This window comes from Varanus komodoensis, unplaced genomic scaffold, assembly GCF_004798865.1.
Source record: "Varanus komodoensis strain SLA01 unplaced genomic scaffold, ASM479886v1 scaffold34_1, whole genome shotgun sequence".
NCBI lineage: Eukaryota > Metazoa > Chordata > Lepidosauria > Squamata > Varanidae > Varanus > Varanus komodoensis.
In genome coordinates, this window is record NW_025335854.1 from 9,625,957 (window position 1) to 9,640,672 (window position 14,716).

The window sequence follows — 14,716 nt, forward strand, 5'->3', positions numbered from 1 at the left end:
CAGCCTGAAGTTGTTGGTTCAAGGGACTCTTCGCACACTAAGGCTGCACCTCCATGCATGCTTACCTGGGGTTAAGCCCCACTGAACGCAGCGAGGACTTGCATCCATGGACACATGCTCAGGATGGCTTTGCATGTAGGTTTGTGCCCAGTTCAGCAGAACTGCAGTTGCTCAGAAGCACACTAGGACAGAGAAGCAACGGCCTTTCATCATTTGGAAACTATGATCAGCAGCCATTGTGGCCCAGGGGATCCGGGATCCGGTCCCCGCTCTGCCCTGAAGCTCCCAGATGTCTTTGGGCCCATCACTCTGTCTCAGCCCAGCCTACATCAGGCTGGTTGTTGTGAAGATAAAATGGAGCCACATCAGCTGCCGCGGCTTCCTGGGAAAAAGGGCGTCCGACTGCACTGTCAGTGATCACAATCCTAGTGGGAGCGCGTGCTTGTAAAGCTGCTTATACCGCACCAAGCTGCTTTCTATTTCTTTGTATGAGCAAATCTGGAGATCGATTTTAGTTCATGCATTTGGTCTGGCGTGGGCTGCTGGCAAGCGGTGAGTGTCGTTAGCTAACGATTCTGCTGTGCAGCGGTGGGGCACTAGATGGGGCCTTCACCCAGACAATTAGCCGGGATGGACCAGCAGGAGCGAACTGCTGTGGGGGAAGTTCTCTGCTCCTGGCATTTGCCAGCCTCGTCAGCTTTTCGTTTGTGCTGCTGGAAAGTGCCCAGCTGTAACTCAAGGATTATTCTGTCCTCAGGAAACTTTTATAACCAGGCATGTATTTTGGATGATATCACTGTTGGCTGGAGCAGAGCAGTTACTGTACAACTTGGATTTCGTTTTGCTTTTTTTCCTCTTCTAACCCCCCCTCTGACATTTTAATTGCACAGGGTTTGCTTTTTAGCCAGGTTTACAAATTGGATCCAGTTAAACTTGCTGGCATAGCTTGTTTTCCAATTTATCCGTCTGAGACATGGCCCAGGCGAACGAGAGGACAGCCGAGTACTGGGTGTTGTTGAGCAAAGGCATGCGCCACTGAGGCAAGGGCAGACACACGCATGCGCTCCCCCCCCCCCCCGCACTCCGCCGCCTGGTGTCGTCCCCGGGTGGCTGTTCCTCCTCTCGGCGTGTTTTGAAAGGCAGCAGCTCTGGCAAAGTGGGCAGGGATGAGTTGCACTTTTGAAGCCCCGCCTGTCTTCCCATGAGCTCCAGGGGTGTATCTGGGCTCTTCTCCCTCTCAAAACCTGGAAGGTAGGCTCGCTCGAGATAGGTCAGGTAGCCCAGGTGCGCTCCAGGGCGTGTCCTGCCGAAGACGACAGGAGCGGCTGCTCCAGACCCGTATCCTCCATGAAGTTCTCGCAGGGCTGCGGCTGCGGCAGTGGCAGCTGCTCTGACCAGGCTGTGCGAGAAGAGGGAGGAGATGGGAAGAGCGTGGCTTTGCTGCATCCCACCTGCAGCTCCACCCCAGTGGCCTTCCTGTCAAACACCCGTCGTGTCTTCCCTTCCTACCACTAACCATGGTTTTGTATTTGTGTAGTAACACAAACCATGATGAATGCAGACCTGGATCCTTTGTGATCTCGGTTTGCAAATACATTTCAGACCTGGTTTCAGTTCCCGCCTTATGTGTGAGTCGTCCTTTGCCTTTCAGCTTCCAGTGAAAAGCTCTATTAATGTTGGGCAGGGTGGCATTTAACCAGACTGCTAACTTAATTTAAATTTGATTTAAATGTGCAATTAAAATGTCAGAGGGGGGTTTTAAAATGCCCGAGATGGGAGGGTGCCTTCATGAGGCTGGCTCCTGATGTGCAAAGAGTTTGAGAAGTCTGGATATATTTGCAGTGTGCCATCAGCACGGGAAGCTGTGTAGCTGCACACGCCTCGGTTTCTTGCAGTGTCTGGAAACCTCCTGCAACTTTTTCCTTGGAGTTCCTTCCATGTTCAGTTTAACTTATTGAAAAGGAATAGAGGGCATTTTGCTAACGAGAGAGACCACAAATTGTATCAGGAAATCTACATGTGATGCGTACACCCTGTGAAGAGCAGAAAACGTAAAACTGCACAGTGGCCTTCCTGAGGTGTTACGTCTTGTCCACAGTGATGGAGGGTGTTCAGCCTCAGGTGGGTAATACAAGTGCTTTTGGTGGTGGAGGCAGGCGGGCAGAACTAGCTCAGTGCGTGTGTTGCTTTTCTGAAATTGCTCAGCAAGGGATGGTTTTGAGCTTCCAGCTGTTTCACCGCGTTGTCTTTTCCTTTCAGTGGGTTTGAGTGGGGCTCCATTTCTGCAGAGCCGAATGGCAGCCCAGCTTACCAGAACAGACACCTCCTCGAGTTCTCTGCCAGGGCACCTCAAGGAACAGACGGCAGGAGTAGCGACAGGTAAGCCTGAAAGCCTCTGCTGCCTTGCTCCCAGCTTTTTAGCCACACACTTGCGGCAAATGGTTGCAGTGCGTTATAATCCCACTAGGAATGTGGGTTTGTAATGCGTGACCTACAGATGAACGTATCTTTTCATCTGGGAGGCATCTTCTCCTTTTGTGGTGCGTAAAGAAGGGTTGGGGGTCTCCCTGGGGTGCGGTCCCTTCTGGGAGATGCCTGGGAAGCAGCAGGGCCCCCAGCTCAACTTGGCAGTTCCCCTTCCCAGCTTGGGGCTTGGGAGGAATTCAGGTGGTTGTCCCCGCAGCCACGATGGGCCTCTGAGCCCATTCCAGCCAGGAACCTGCCTTCCACTGTCAGCGAAATGTGAAGTGGGCCAGACGAGATCAGGGAGCTGGACTGAACCTGAGCTAGAACCAGCTGGGGAAATGAACTTGCTGCTTCAGAATAAGGACTTTGCCAAACCTGATGTAGCACAATTGCCGCTCTTATCAGCATCAGAATGAGCACATAAAGTAATGCAACCCATTTGGGGAGGTTCATGTCTTTTGAGTTCCATGGCTGAGCCTGGGAAACGATGGACAGGGATCGGACGGGGGCCCTTCCCTTTGTGTGGCTGGGTTTGTTTCACATGCAAGTGGTGGAAGGGGCAAACGTAACAACGTGGGGTGATGCTCTGTCCCAGTAGGTGTGTGGGCATGGGAGGGGCAACACGTTGCTGTCTCTCAGGTGGGCGCCACACGCCGGATACAGCCGGTCCGATGTGTGCGCATAACATGGAGGAGGAATATATGTGGAACAGGGACTCGCGTGTGAGCGCAGAGTTCAGGGCAGGAGAACAAGTGCGGCCAAGAGTACGTAAAGACAGGAATGGTGGGAAGGAGGGCCAGGTGGGGCCTCTGCAGCGCAACAGCCATGCGTGCAAGTCGTAATGGAGGCGGCCTCGGCAGGCTTAACGGTTTGCAGCACGTGTGCTGGAGGAAGGGACGAGGGAAGGAAAAGACACCATTGCTGTGCAGTGATAATTCTAAAGAACGTGCCTTATATATTTTTCCCTCATGTGGACTGGAACTGAACTGCCTGGTTTTATATGCTGGAACAGTTGCTGAAGGCTTTTGGACTTGAACTGGAACCAAACTGAACCTTTTCAGTCAGAGCAGAACAGAACCAGGAGTGCCCTTGACTTGCTGACCCGCCTTGAGATAATGGGGGGCGAGGGGGCTGGAGACAGCCGTCCAGGCTGCCATCCTCGGCCGGCCGGTGCTTCTCCTGCTGAGCCAAAATGGCGATGCCAGGATGTTTACCTAGAAGTGGGACCATTGCAGTCGCCCTGCTCGATCCCTCGCTGTTGTCGGGGTGGCACACCAACGGTTTCGCAAGCCCAGTGTGTGGCTCCACCGGCTCAGCTTCCATCTGAAGAGTAACTGGCAGCCTGGAGGCCCCGAGTCAGCCTCCAGCCCGGCCGTTAAGTTTCCTTCCTGTGCCTCATGGAAACACTGATCTGTGCGTGGGCGCCTTCGTGTGAGGGGCACAGGGGTGTGGTGGTGGGATTGGCAGACCCACCCGGAGGGTGTTTTCGGGGCCAGGCAGCGGCGCACGGATGGAGCGCAGTGCTTCCCCCTTGGGGTCTTGCATTGGCCCAGCCAGCTTTCCTTGGTGCTCGCGCTCCCCAGAGTGAAGGGAGATGGTGGCCTGGCTTGTAGCGCCACCAGCCGCATTTGCTCCAGTTCTCCAGCATCAGAGGGGTGCGGTGCGCAGTGGCCACAAAGGGCGCCACTCAGCACTGTGCCTTCAGCTCCGGCAGAAGCGCTCTGTTCCTCAGCTGGGCTGGCAGACCCCGCAGAGGCCTCTCTCGCAGGTTCCTGGCTCACGTGTGCCCTGGGGAAGCCCTGGATCCTGGTTTCGGCCGCCTGCCTGTAGCCCTTCAGCACATGCATCCTTCTCGCTCGTTTTCGTTCAGTGGCGTTGTTTCCAGCGTGAGTCTCCCTGACCACCTGAGCCTGCAGGCCTCTGCGCTTCCAGGTCTCCTGTGGAGCTTTAGGTTACCATCTGCTTTTGCAAGAAAGCAGCTCCCCAGGAGCCTGATCTAAACCTCTCTCCTCAGCCATTCCCTGCACTGGAATCTCTGCCTGGAAAACAAATTTTGCCTGCTTCAAACATCCCGTCTACTGCTAGAAGAGAAGCTGGAAAGGCATTTGTGGTGTGTTGGGCTCAGTGAATCACTCCGGCCGGGATGCCTGAGCATGCAAACCCCCTGCCGGCCTCTGGGGCTGGTGTGTGTGAGAGGCTTTTCCCCCTGCCGTGCCTGAGGAGGGCGGTGGAGTCCGAGCGCGTGCTGTGAGGCCTTCTCAGCCTTGCGGCTCCTGGCCGAGTCCTGCTGGAGAGAGAGGGGGTTTGCTCGTGTGTGTCTTGGCCCCGCCTTTGCAGCTGAAATCCGACGCATGTACATCTGCGTGCACGTGTCCACCTTCCAGGACATGGGGGCTCTTCCGCTGCAGGATTGCGGTCTCTGGGTGCGTTGCACGTTGGGGTGGCCAATGGCGGCACCCATGCAAATGGGCAGCCCTGGGGCATAGCCGTGCGTTCGTTCTCCTTGGTGAAGTCCTGTGTGTGGTTGTGTGCGTTTTTCCTTCTCACCTTTTGGGATTAACATCTGGTTGGTAGGGCCTGCAGAGAGCTTTGAAGGAAAAGTTTGCCGTCAAAAAGGTTCGGCCGATATTTGTGTTGTGGTCCTAGTCGGGGTGTCCCTGTACAGGTGATGCGCCCTTGGCGGTGGTGTGGGGTGGTGGGCATTTCCTGCTTGGGCCTGAGGCTCCCGTGGGTTGTCTCTTCTCCGCCAGGGCTCCTGGCAGCCCAGCGCAGAGGGCGACCGGAGGCAGTGGCAGAGAGCATGCCGCCACCCCCGCACGGGGGCTTTGGCTTTTCCAGCGAATGGGCTGCGCTGTCCCATCAGGAGCTGACTCCCTTTGCCGCAGGCTGTTGGAAACGTTGGCACAGATGAGCTGCAAGCGGGAATGGTCAAGAGCATTTAGGAAGCAGGCAGCAGCCAGTGTGTCTAGGATCCTTCCAGCGAGCGTTCTGTGTCGTGCACTGGGCACAGCTGCGCGCATCAAAGGGCTCCGGGCGGCTTGCCTGCTTGAGCTCTGGGGAATCGCTGGGCCTGGGGAAAGGGGAGCGCTGCACAACTCCGAGCCCGGCTTTTTCTGCGGGGAACCTTGCCACCTCTTGGAGCAGGTTCTGTGGTGCCTTGCCTCAGCTGATCCGAGCGCATCTTGCATCTGCTGTGAAGATTCGCGATCCTGCAGCAGGGAGCACGGGACGGACGAGGCGCAGGTGTCCTGTTTGTGTTTCCGTGTCTCTGCGTTCCTCTCTTCCCCCCCTCCTGTAGTGGTCCCCTCATCGATCGTGCAGCCCTCTTTCCATCTGCGTGTTCTGAGCGTCTGTCACAGTTGCGTCTGTCTCATTTCAGGTAAACAAGCCTTCTCTTCCGGATCCCCCGCCACCCCCAGTCTGGCTCTTTCGCATGCATTCCACGGAGTCTGCTCTTCTCCAGGGTCCTGCACGGAGTCCTCACCCATCACGGCGTTGTGCCTCCCCCTCCGTGCTTCCGCCCCGCCATGGTCTCTTAGCTGTCGCTCCAGCTCGTGCCCCCTCCCTTTGGAAATGCCACAGGGCATTTCCTGCTCTTCTCCCTTTCTGTCACTCCCTAACTCTCGCCCCTTTTTTTCAGTTCCAGGATGCGGACTTATTTCTCCCCCTTCCCACCTCACAGTTGCATATGCTTAACTCTTAGTAGGAAAGGGCAGCCGCCGTGGCTGAGGGGATCGTCTGCTGCAGAAGGGCGTCAGTGGTCATTCCTTAAGACGTTTCCACTGGAATCGTGCGAGGGCAGTGTACGTGGTTTAGCAAGACTGTGCTGCCTCAAAGTAGGAAATTAATTTAAATGCAAGCTTCCAGTGAGGGGAAGGCATTGATGAGGAGGAGAGAGCTTGGGGTTTGGCCACTAAGCACCCACCGCACAGCTACAGCCCTGGGAGGAATGCAAACAAGCCGTAGCAGTCATTTATTTCTGTGTCGTTATCAAGGTTTATGGCACTTTAGAGGGGGGTGGGTGGGGAGATTCTTGCTTTATAGTCCTATTTTTTGCTGGTTGTGGGAGAGAAGAAGAAAGGGGGAGCCAAACATTGAGGGAAACAGTCTCAGACTATTTCTGGTTTGCGAGGCCTGGAAAAAACCCACAGCTCTCCTGGAGCGGAGCACTTCCTGGCTCATGCGCTGCAGCGAAGTCAGCGCAGTTCTGAGCACTAGCACAAGAAAAGCTTCCAGCTGGAAAGTCCCTCTTTCTCTTCCCAAGTCCTGGCTGCAGCAGCTTCTCACCTGCTCGTCTCCCAGCCTGGACCAAATGTTCCCATGTGACCGTTACTTTGAGTAGAGTACCGTAAGTGGTATGCCGAATTGGACGAGCTTCGCTAATACGCATTTTTAGTCACTCACACAGTTTGGGTTGTTTAGATAGGTGTGATCTGTTTTTGTTACAAAATGCACTCAACTTCCAACACACAGTGTTCCCAGTCTTTCCATTTGCTTGCTCGCTCCAATCCAGGCTACTGCAGTCATTTCCTTTCATGTGATGACAGCTTAGCTGCATGTATTTTATTTATTTATTATATTTATATCCCTTCTTTTTTCCTCTTGTAAGGAAGAACCTAAGCTAACTTACATAGTTCTCCTCCTTTCCGTTTTCTCCTCACAACAACGAGGTAGATTAGGCAGAGAGACTGTGACTGGCCCAAAGTCACCTGGTGAGTTGCATAGCTGAGCAGGGACTAGATTGTCTAGCTCTCACCACTACATCACACAGCCTTGTCTCCCAGTGCATATCTGTGCCAGAGTGGGCCTGTGAATCCCCCTGAACAGCCACTGTGTTCATGAACTCTTGCCTTCTGTGCGCTCCCGAGATCTCATTGCGTGCATGGAACTGCAAGCCGAGAGCATCTCTCCTTTCTGTCAGCCTGGCAGCAAGCTTGCAAGAGTAATATATGTCTTTCCCCTCACTTCTAGGGTCAAGCATGCAGTCTCGGATAACAAAGCACTGATGGTAGTTACTGAAGAGCCGATCATATACATCTCTCCCCCACCTTGCCAGCCTCTGATCAACCGGACAGAGTCACTCAGGTGAGCACTCTGCTTTGCGGGGAGAAGGGGCTCTGAGCACCTGGGAAGCCCAGGAGCTGGGAAGCCAGTCTTCTGCCGCACTTTCCCAAGTGCCTGGTTCCCAGCGCTTTCCACTCGGCCGTCGGTTCACTACTATTTAAGAAAAACCTTTCTAAGTTGGTTTTATATTACAGTATTTGAAGTGCCATGCAAAAGAATTTGAAAAACATCATCAGTCAGCTTTGCCAACATTTTTGGTAGAAAGGCAGAGTAAGTATTTAATAAAGAGCTAAAGATACCAGCAAAAAAGCAGCAGAATAAACGTTGCTAATTTCAGAAAGAAAAAATAATTAACTAGCATTCAGATAAAACAGTTGCAAGAAATCTATACCACCCCCCCCCCCAAGTGATGTGTGTCAGAGTTAGGCCCTGGGGGCCTCTCACTGGGCGAGGGGTTCCAACCTGTAGGTCCTGCACCAGTGGGGCTGTGTGCACGTTTGCACCTTGAACTGGATAATCCGGACGGGCTACTTTTGGAGCATCGCAAGCCAAAATTTTTCATTTCCAGAAGCATGAAGCACCTTTGTAAAAAGGGGCATGTAACCTTTTCCCTTTAATGAATTAGTCATAAAATAACTGTGCTCAGCCAAGCCTCTTATATTGGAGTCTTGCAGGTCGTTAATTATTCCCATCAGGGACTTGGAATACGCAGGGCTGAGTAGGAATGTGCTTGCTGTGTCCTTCACATTCTTTCTCAAGGTTATTTTAGGTACAAAAACACATTTTGGTGGGGAAATCCAAGAATTCCAGTGTCAGGTAGATGTAGCTGGAAATTCTTTAGATTCTGAATGTGAGTGTGACTGAGAAAGTGAAATGTCAAAGCCAACCTTTTTTAACTTTCCATACAACCTTTGTAGTTGTAGGGATGGTTTTATTTGAATGGGGTTTTTCCCCTCCCTCAAGCTTTTTTTGTTTTTCAAGAAAAAGGTAACTTTAACGTTGCACTGACAGGTTGAGTCATGAGCTTCGAGGCTGGGTCCATAGGCACGAAGCGGAAAGAACAAGATCAAGGAGGATGTCGCATCAGCAGCAGCCAAAAGCTCCGGTCATCCAGGTGGGCCTGGGCTGCTCTTTGCAGGCGCGTGCAAGACAGTGGCTGAGGCAGCTCAGGGGGTGGGTGCAGGCCGGGGGGAGAGGAAATGGGGTGCTTGGGCTATGGGCTCGGCTGGCGGCTGCCGCAGAAGGTCTTGGGGTGCCTCCAGTCGCCTCCGGTGGCATCGGGACGGGACTTGGGTCCCCCACGTGTGTGTGCACACCTGCCCTCTGTCAGATCATACGTTCAGCGATGAATGGTTTCCCTTTCCGATATCCAGCCCTTCTCTCTCTCTCTCTCTCTCTCTCTCTCTCTCTCTCTCCTAAGAACCCTTCAGGAGAAAAGGGAAATTCTGGCCTTATTCCCCTTCCCTACACAGACAACAGCGTTGGGTGAGTGAAGATGAGATTTCTCCCTTCAGCACAGCATTCTGGTGGGTTTGCCCTTCAAAGCGCTCCTGTTGGATGCCTGCCCAACAGCTTCCCTAGAGCAGTTGCCTTCCCCACCCTGGAGCCCTTCAGAAGTTTGGACTGTCGGCCCCAGCATTCCTGACCTTTGACCGTGTTGACCGGGAAAGAGTGAGCTGGAAATGCTTGCAGGCGCCAGCCTGGGCAAGACTGCCTGGGTTGCTTGGTCCCTCCCATCTCTCTTTAAGCAGGCTCTCCCAGGCCCGGAAGAGTCTTTTAGCCTGAGCTCGTGCTTGCATCCGGATGCACTTGCCGTTGAAGCAAGGGTGGCGACGGCCCTTGGGGGGCCCTCTCTGCTCAGACCACTGGCAAGAGCAGGCTGTCCTTCCCTGGCAGGGTGCTGCACGGGTGGGAGAGGGGGTGGGGAGGGGGTGATGGGCAAGAGCGGCAGGAGGAGGGAAGGGGCCGCCGACCTGCCCCCTTGGCAGAGCTCCACAGGCTGCCCAGAAGGGACTGCGGCCCTTAACAGGAGAAGGCGGCTGCCTGCTCCGGCAGCAGGGGCTGAGTTACCTGGAACCCGTCTTGATGTTAAGCGCCGGTCCTGGCTTGCTGCTCAGGGTGGAGCTTGTGGCTTGCACACCGGAATCCCAGGCACGTTCAGATCAGTGTCTGGACACTGATCTTGGGGGTGAGCTGTAGGAGGTCAGGTTCCTTCCCTTAAATCTGGTGCCTCAGGCCTGCTGGGCCATCCGTGTTCCAACGCAGTCTTCTCGTCAGCAGGAACTCGGGGAGCGAGCTGCAAGTTTATTATGCTTCACCACGGAATTACCAAGATTTCTTTGAAGCGATCCGCCGAAGAGGAGATACGTTTTATGTTGTATCGTTTCGTAGGGTAAGCGTGTGCGTTTATCATATATCCATGAGATTTCTGTTCTGATCACTAGTCAGTGCTCTCTGGATGGTAGTCGCAAAGTTGTGCCCGACCCATCGCGACCCCACGGACAACATTCCTCCAGGCTCTCCTGTCCCCCGCCTTCCCCCGGAGTCCGCCCACGCCCACTGCCCCAGCGACCCTGTCCAGCGGTTTAGTGTGTAGTCCACTGAAAAAAATGGGGTGCACTTTCATTTGCATAATGCCTCCCGAGAAATCTTGAACGCTTTCCTGAGGATGCTTCAACCATCGCTGCAGCTTCATAAAACCACTGTACCTGCTGCTCTTTGGGAAGGAAATGGTAGAGGAGGCATGATGGAATTACATTAGAGGGTTGTTCCGGCATCCGGGTGTCCTTTTATTTTTCCTCATGGACCAGGCCACAAGTAAGAGCTCCCCATAAGGGAAAAGAGAACCACTGTCTTGCATGGGGCCAAAGAGAGCATCAAACACCCCAGCCAGGTTCGTTCCCCTCAGAATGGAAATTTGGAATAAGTAGGAGGTCGTCTAGTTTTCATTGCGTGAGCTGCTCCCTGCTCTCCTGTCCATCAAGAAGTCTGTATAGCCCTTTATGGACCTCCTTTCTCCATCAGGGACTTCTAGTGAATAGCTGAGCCCTAGGATGGAAGGGCAGGGGGATAGGAAGCGCTGTTTCCGACCAACCCTGCTGATCCTCAGCGTGCAGCTACGATTCCTTCCGTGCTGATCATCCCGTGCGCTCCATGTCAACTCTCTGTCAGCAGTGCTGGCCCCGAGGTTGGAGGACCGGCCGGCGGGGCCTTGGGGAATCAAGCAGAGTCTGTCAGCAGCTCAGCTTGAAGCTCAGCAATGAGACTGAAGAATCAGGCTGGGGTCAGTGGCTTTATGGGCTCAGGGGACTCTGTTGACTGGCCTACGAAGCTGCAGCGTGATGTGCCAGCTCTGCAGCTGCGGATCTGCAGCACCCCAGAAACCAGGCCTTGTGCTTGCAAGCTTCCGTGGAGGGGTGGGAGTGGGCCGCATCCCCCGGGGCCCTGGCACTGTACCGCAACATTCTGCAGAGCAGAGCTTTTACACGGGGGAACAGCTGGCTTCATCGGATATCATCAGTTCCATCTTCAGCAATATTTTAGAGTGATTGAAGAGGAGGCGAAAACATGTTCACAGGTCTTTTAGGTTGCGTGCATAACGATCAGCTCGCATCACACTCACACCGTGTAGTTATCCCACTGCCTCTCAGCAGATGGAGCTGTTGTTTAACTTTGCTTTAGGGTATCCTCCTCCCCTGCACCCATCTTTGTTTTGGGACGTGGGAGAGGAGAAACCCTATCTTCATTTTTCAAATAAATAATGTGCTACTTTCCTGTAAGGCTTTGGGCATTAACCTAACCTGGTTGCTGATGGAAGGGAGTTACATACATGAATGGAATGGAAACATAGCTGACTTTTTGTAATGTAATCTAGTGTTTGAGAGCCGGTCTAAATGTCACTGCTCAATAAACTCCTAAATTATCCATCCGCCCTGCTAAGAAAGCTTCTTCACGCTTCCCCAGAACCCAGTTTGGAATCCTGGGTTCTGGGTTTTAAGGGGTGCTTTAATTAAAGGACCATCAGTCTTGCTTCCAGAGTGCCTTCCAGCAGAATGTCGAAATGTTCGTTGATGTGTGTTTTGATGAAGGGGGTATTAATCTGGGCCTGTCCTTCTCGAGCCCTGCTTGTGTCTGCCAACACGATTACATCAGCAACAAAATGTGTGGGTTAAACAAGAACATATAGTTGTGCTAAGATGAGTAATAGTCAGGGAATAGCATGGAGGGACCAGTGGAGCTGCATGAAGCTGAGGATGGGGGTTCTCTCATTCCTTCTGATTTGCTTCCTGGGACTTTTTCCCCCTCTGCAGTCTTTCCGATAACAGCAATCCAGGGAAAAATGGTAGTCCTTTGTCCGCATGGTGTATGGTTCAGTTAAAAAGGAAAGAATTTCGCTCAGGTTGTCTGAGTGACCTGCCTTTGTTTTGTAACCAGGAGACTGGGATGTTATTGATTAGGACCCATGTATGAGTGGGGCTTGTTTGGACCTGACAGCCGCTGAAGAAAAAGCTGACTCCCCATTGACAGCAGTGTGTCACAGCGGGGATTTTGAGTGAAGCGGTCTGGGGAGAGAATCCTTTGGGTTCCATGTGGCATTTATCGGGGTGACATAAGATCTGGGGCAATTCGGTTTGAATCTTTAGAAAGTAAACACATTGAAAACTGGGCCCGTATGAGCACGTGCTAAGCTTGAAAGGTTGATCACTGACTACTTTCAGTGGCCTGAAGGACTGATGAGCCGCCCAGATAAATCAGTTGCAGATTTCGACACTGTGGCTGATCGGTTGCTTCTCCAAATGGAACAACAGTTTGAGGAAGGTTATGCCAGAAATGTGGTCCAGCATTGCCAAGTGGAGCTTTGTGTGAATCTAAAGACTTGCATAGAATCCTTTGGAGGTGGTATCCCAGTGGGATGCGTCCAGGCATGGTTGATGGATGCCAGAGATGTGGCTTTAAGGGATCAGGCACTGGTCAAACGTTGGGGGTCTTGTCCCCAGAACGGGCAGTTTTGGAGATCAGGTATGGTGGAGATTAGGGAGATCATGCATGGCGCTTGAGCTCCTTCGGTATTGATTAACGGTTTTGTTTGGTTAACTGAAACTCCTCTGCTGATAAATAAAAAGTGGGAGAGCTCCGCCCCTCATCAGTGGAGGAGTGGTATTTGAAATGTTCGGGAATGGTAAGCTAATGTTTGCTTCCTTAGTGAGGGTTATTCAATTTCCTGAATGATGGAATGTGTGTATAATGCTAATGTTCAAGATGTACTTCATATACATCGCTAAGGCTGATATGATTGTTTTCCTCTTCTTCCTCCTTAGTAAGGTTTGTAAACGTAATTAAGTCTGAATGTTATGAAATATTCAAGTCTTATTTAGACATGCAAGACCCAAGTGGGTGAAGGAGATGAAGGGGTGCTCCAGGCCTGTCGCTTCTCATTCTGGATTGCATGTGCGTACAGTGGGTTGTGTATCTGGGTAGATGTAGGGTTGGACTGTAAGAAGAGTTGTTGACTTTTAGGTTCAAAAGAGAAGGTATGGGAGTTGTGAACTTTGGATCTGTAGGCAGAAAATGTTGAGAGCAGGCTGCCATCTTCTGCCATTTGGAATTGCTTGCAGAATATCTTGTATTCGGAATTGTTTCTTGAAGGCTTCTGAAACTTAGGAAGTGAAGTTTGGTTACTGTTTTTTAACTTTCCTGGAAATCCTGGCAAACGGTAGTGTTCTGGCACGGTGTATGGCATTTTCTTGTTGGCAGGTAATGCTGAATTATTATCTTGTCTGTTGTATTATCTCACATATTACAAAAACCAGTTGTCATTGAGTGGAGCCGAGCAAGTGAGTTTCTTCCTGTCCAGTTCATACTTTCTCTGTTGCTCACCACAATGCTGAATCTGCTATTTTTAATATTGTTTTGTAGATGAAGAACAAGCAACTCCCAGACTGGGTGTGGAGGAGCAGGGAGTTGCCATGATAAACCTTGCGCTTGCAGAAACAATTGCTTTCTTCAGACCATGTTCACATGACTTTCTTGGCCATCCTGTCCAAGTATCCGAGAAGCAGCATGGATAGGGCCATAGTTTCTGTGAGGTGGTGCCGTAGGTTCCTGGCCCTTACAAATATTTTATGCCATTTCACAAGCTCAGTGGCCTCTCAGTGGTTCCTAAAACAGCTGGCCTTTGTGTGGTATGGTGAGCCCCTTCAAACAGGGGGAGCTCTCCTGTAGTACTGAGGACTGTTCTAAGAAATAAAGGAACTTCTCATGGCTGCTCCTGAAGTAGCCCCTGTGATCCTGGCCTCAGCTACGGGTGCTATTTTGTGGCTGAAGTTTAAATGCGTGAGCATGGGAGGAGATGGTAGGGAGCACATCTGTTGGAGATTTTAATCTGGTTCAGAACAGCTTTGAAGTTGAGAGGTGACTAGCATTTGTGAATGAGCCGTCAACAAATTGTAGAAACCTAGAATAGGAGGGTTCGAAGGGGCCAGAGGGCCATCAGGTCCAACCCCCTGCTCATGAGGAACTCCAGTTAAAGCATCCCCGACAGGTGGCTGTTGAGCTGCATCTTGAATGCCCCGGTAGTGGGGAGAGCCCACCACCTTCCAGGGTAATTGGTCCCATTGTTGTGGTGCCCTAACGGTCAGGAATTTTTTTTCTGATCTTCAGCCAGAATCTGGCTTCCTGTAACGTGAGCCTGTCATTCCATGTCCTGTATTCTGCGATGATTGAAAAGAGGCTCTGTCAGTCCTCTCTGTGAACAACCTTCCAAGAATTGGAAGGAATCCTATCCTCTCTCTCCTCGGTCCTCTCTTCTGGAGGGCAAACATGCCCAGTTCTTTTCATCTCTCCTCACAGGGCTTTGTTTTCAGTCCCCAGACCATCCTTGTTGTCGTCCTCTGATCCTTTTCTAGTTTCTCAAACTGTGGTGCCAGGAACTGGACACAGCACTCCAGGTGAGGCCTAAGCAGTACCGAGTAGAGATGAACTAGTACTTGGTATGATTTGGAAGTGATGCTTCTCTTAAGGCAGCCCAAAATAGCACTTGCCCTTCTTGCAGCCGCATCACATTTCTGGCTTGTGTGATCCACAGCAGTTGTAGATCTGTAGACAGCACTCCCAGGATCCTTCTCACGTGCAGTATTGTTGAGCCAATGCATTCAGTTCCCTTTTCCTAGACGAGAACTTGGCATTT

At 52.1% G+C, this 14,716-nt stretch overlaps 1 protein-coding gene across 3 annotated transcripts in view; it reads left to right on the top strand.

Moving 5' to 3' along the window:
* The window catches only part of ATF6 (activating transcription factor 6), a 63,853-nt gene that overhangs the window by 11,442 nt on the left and 37,695 nt on the right, over positions 1-14,716 (top strand). For 2 of the 3 annotated variants that reach the window (XM_044439108.1, XM_044439110.1), the window contains exons 10-14: positions 2,260-2,379; positions 7,438-7,551; positions 8,542-8,644; positions 8,951-9,015; positions 9,808-9,922. In XM_044439108.1, the coding sequence (XP_044295043.1) occupies positions 2,260-2,379; positions 7,438-7,551; positions 8,542-8,644; positions 8,951-9,015; positions 9,808-9,922 (517 nt within the window). The remainder of the gene's footprint in view (positions 1-2,259; positions 2,380-7,437; positions 7,552-8,541; positions 8,645-8,950; positions 9,016-9,807; positions 9,923-14,716) is intronic. The other variant, XM_044439109.1, reaches the window with a different exon arrangement.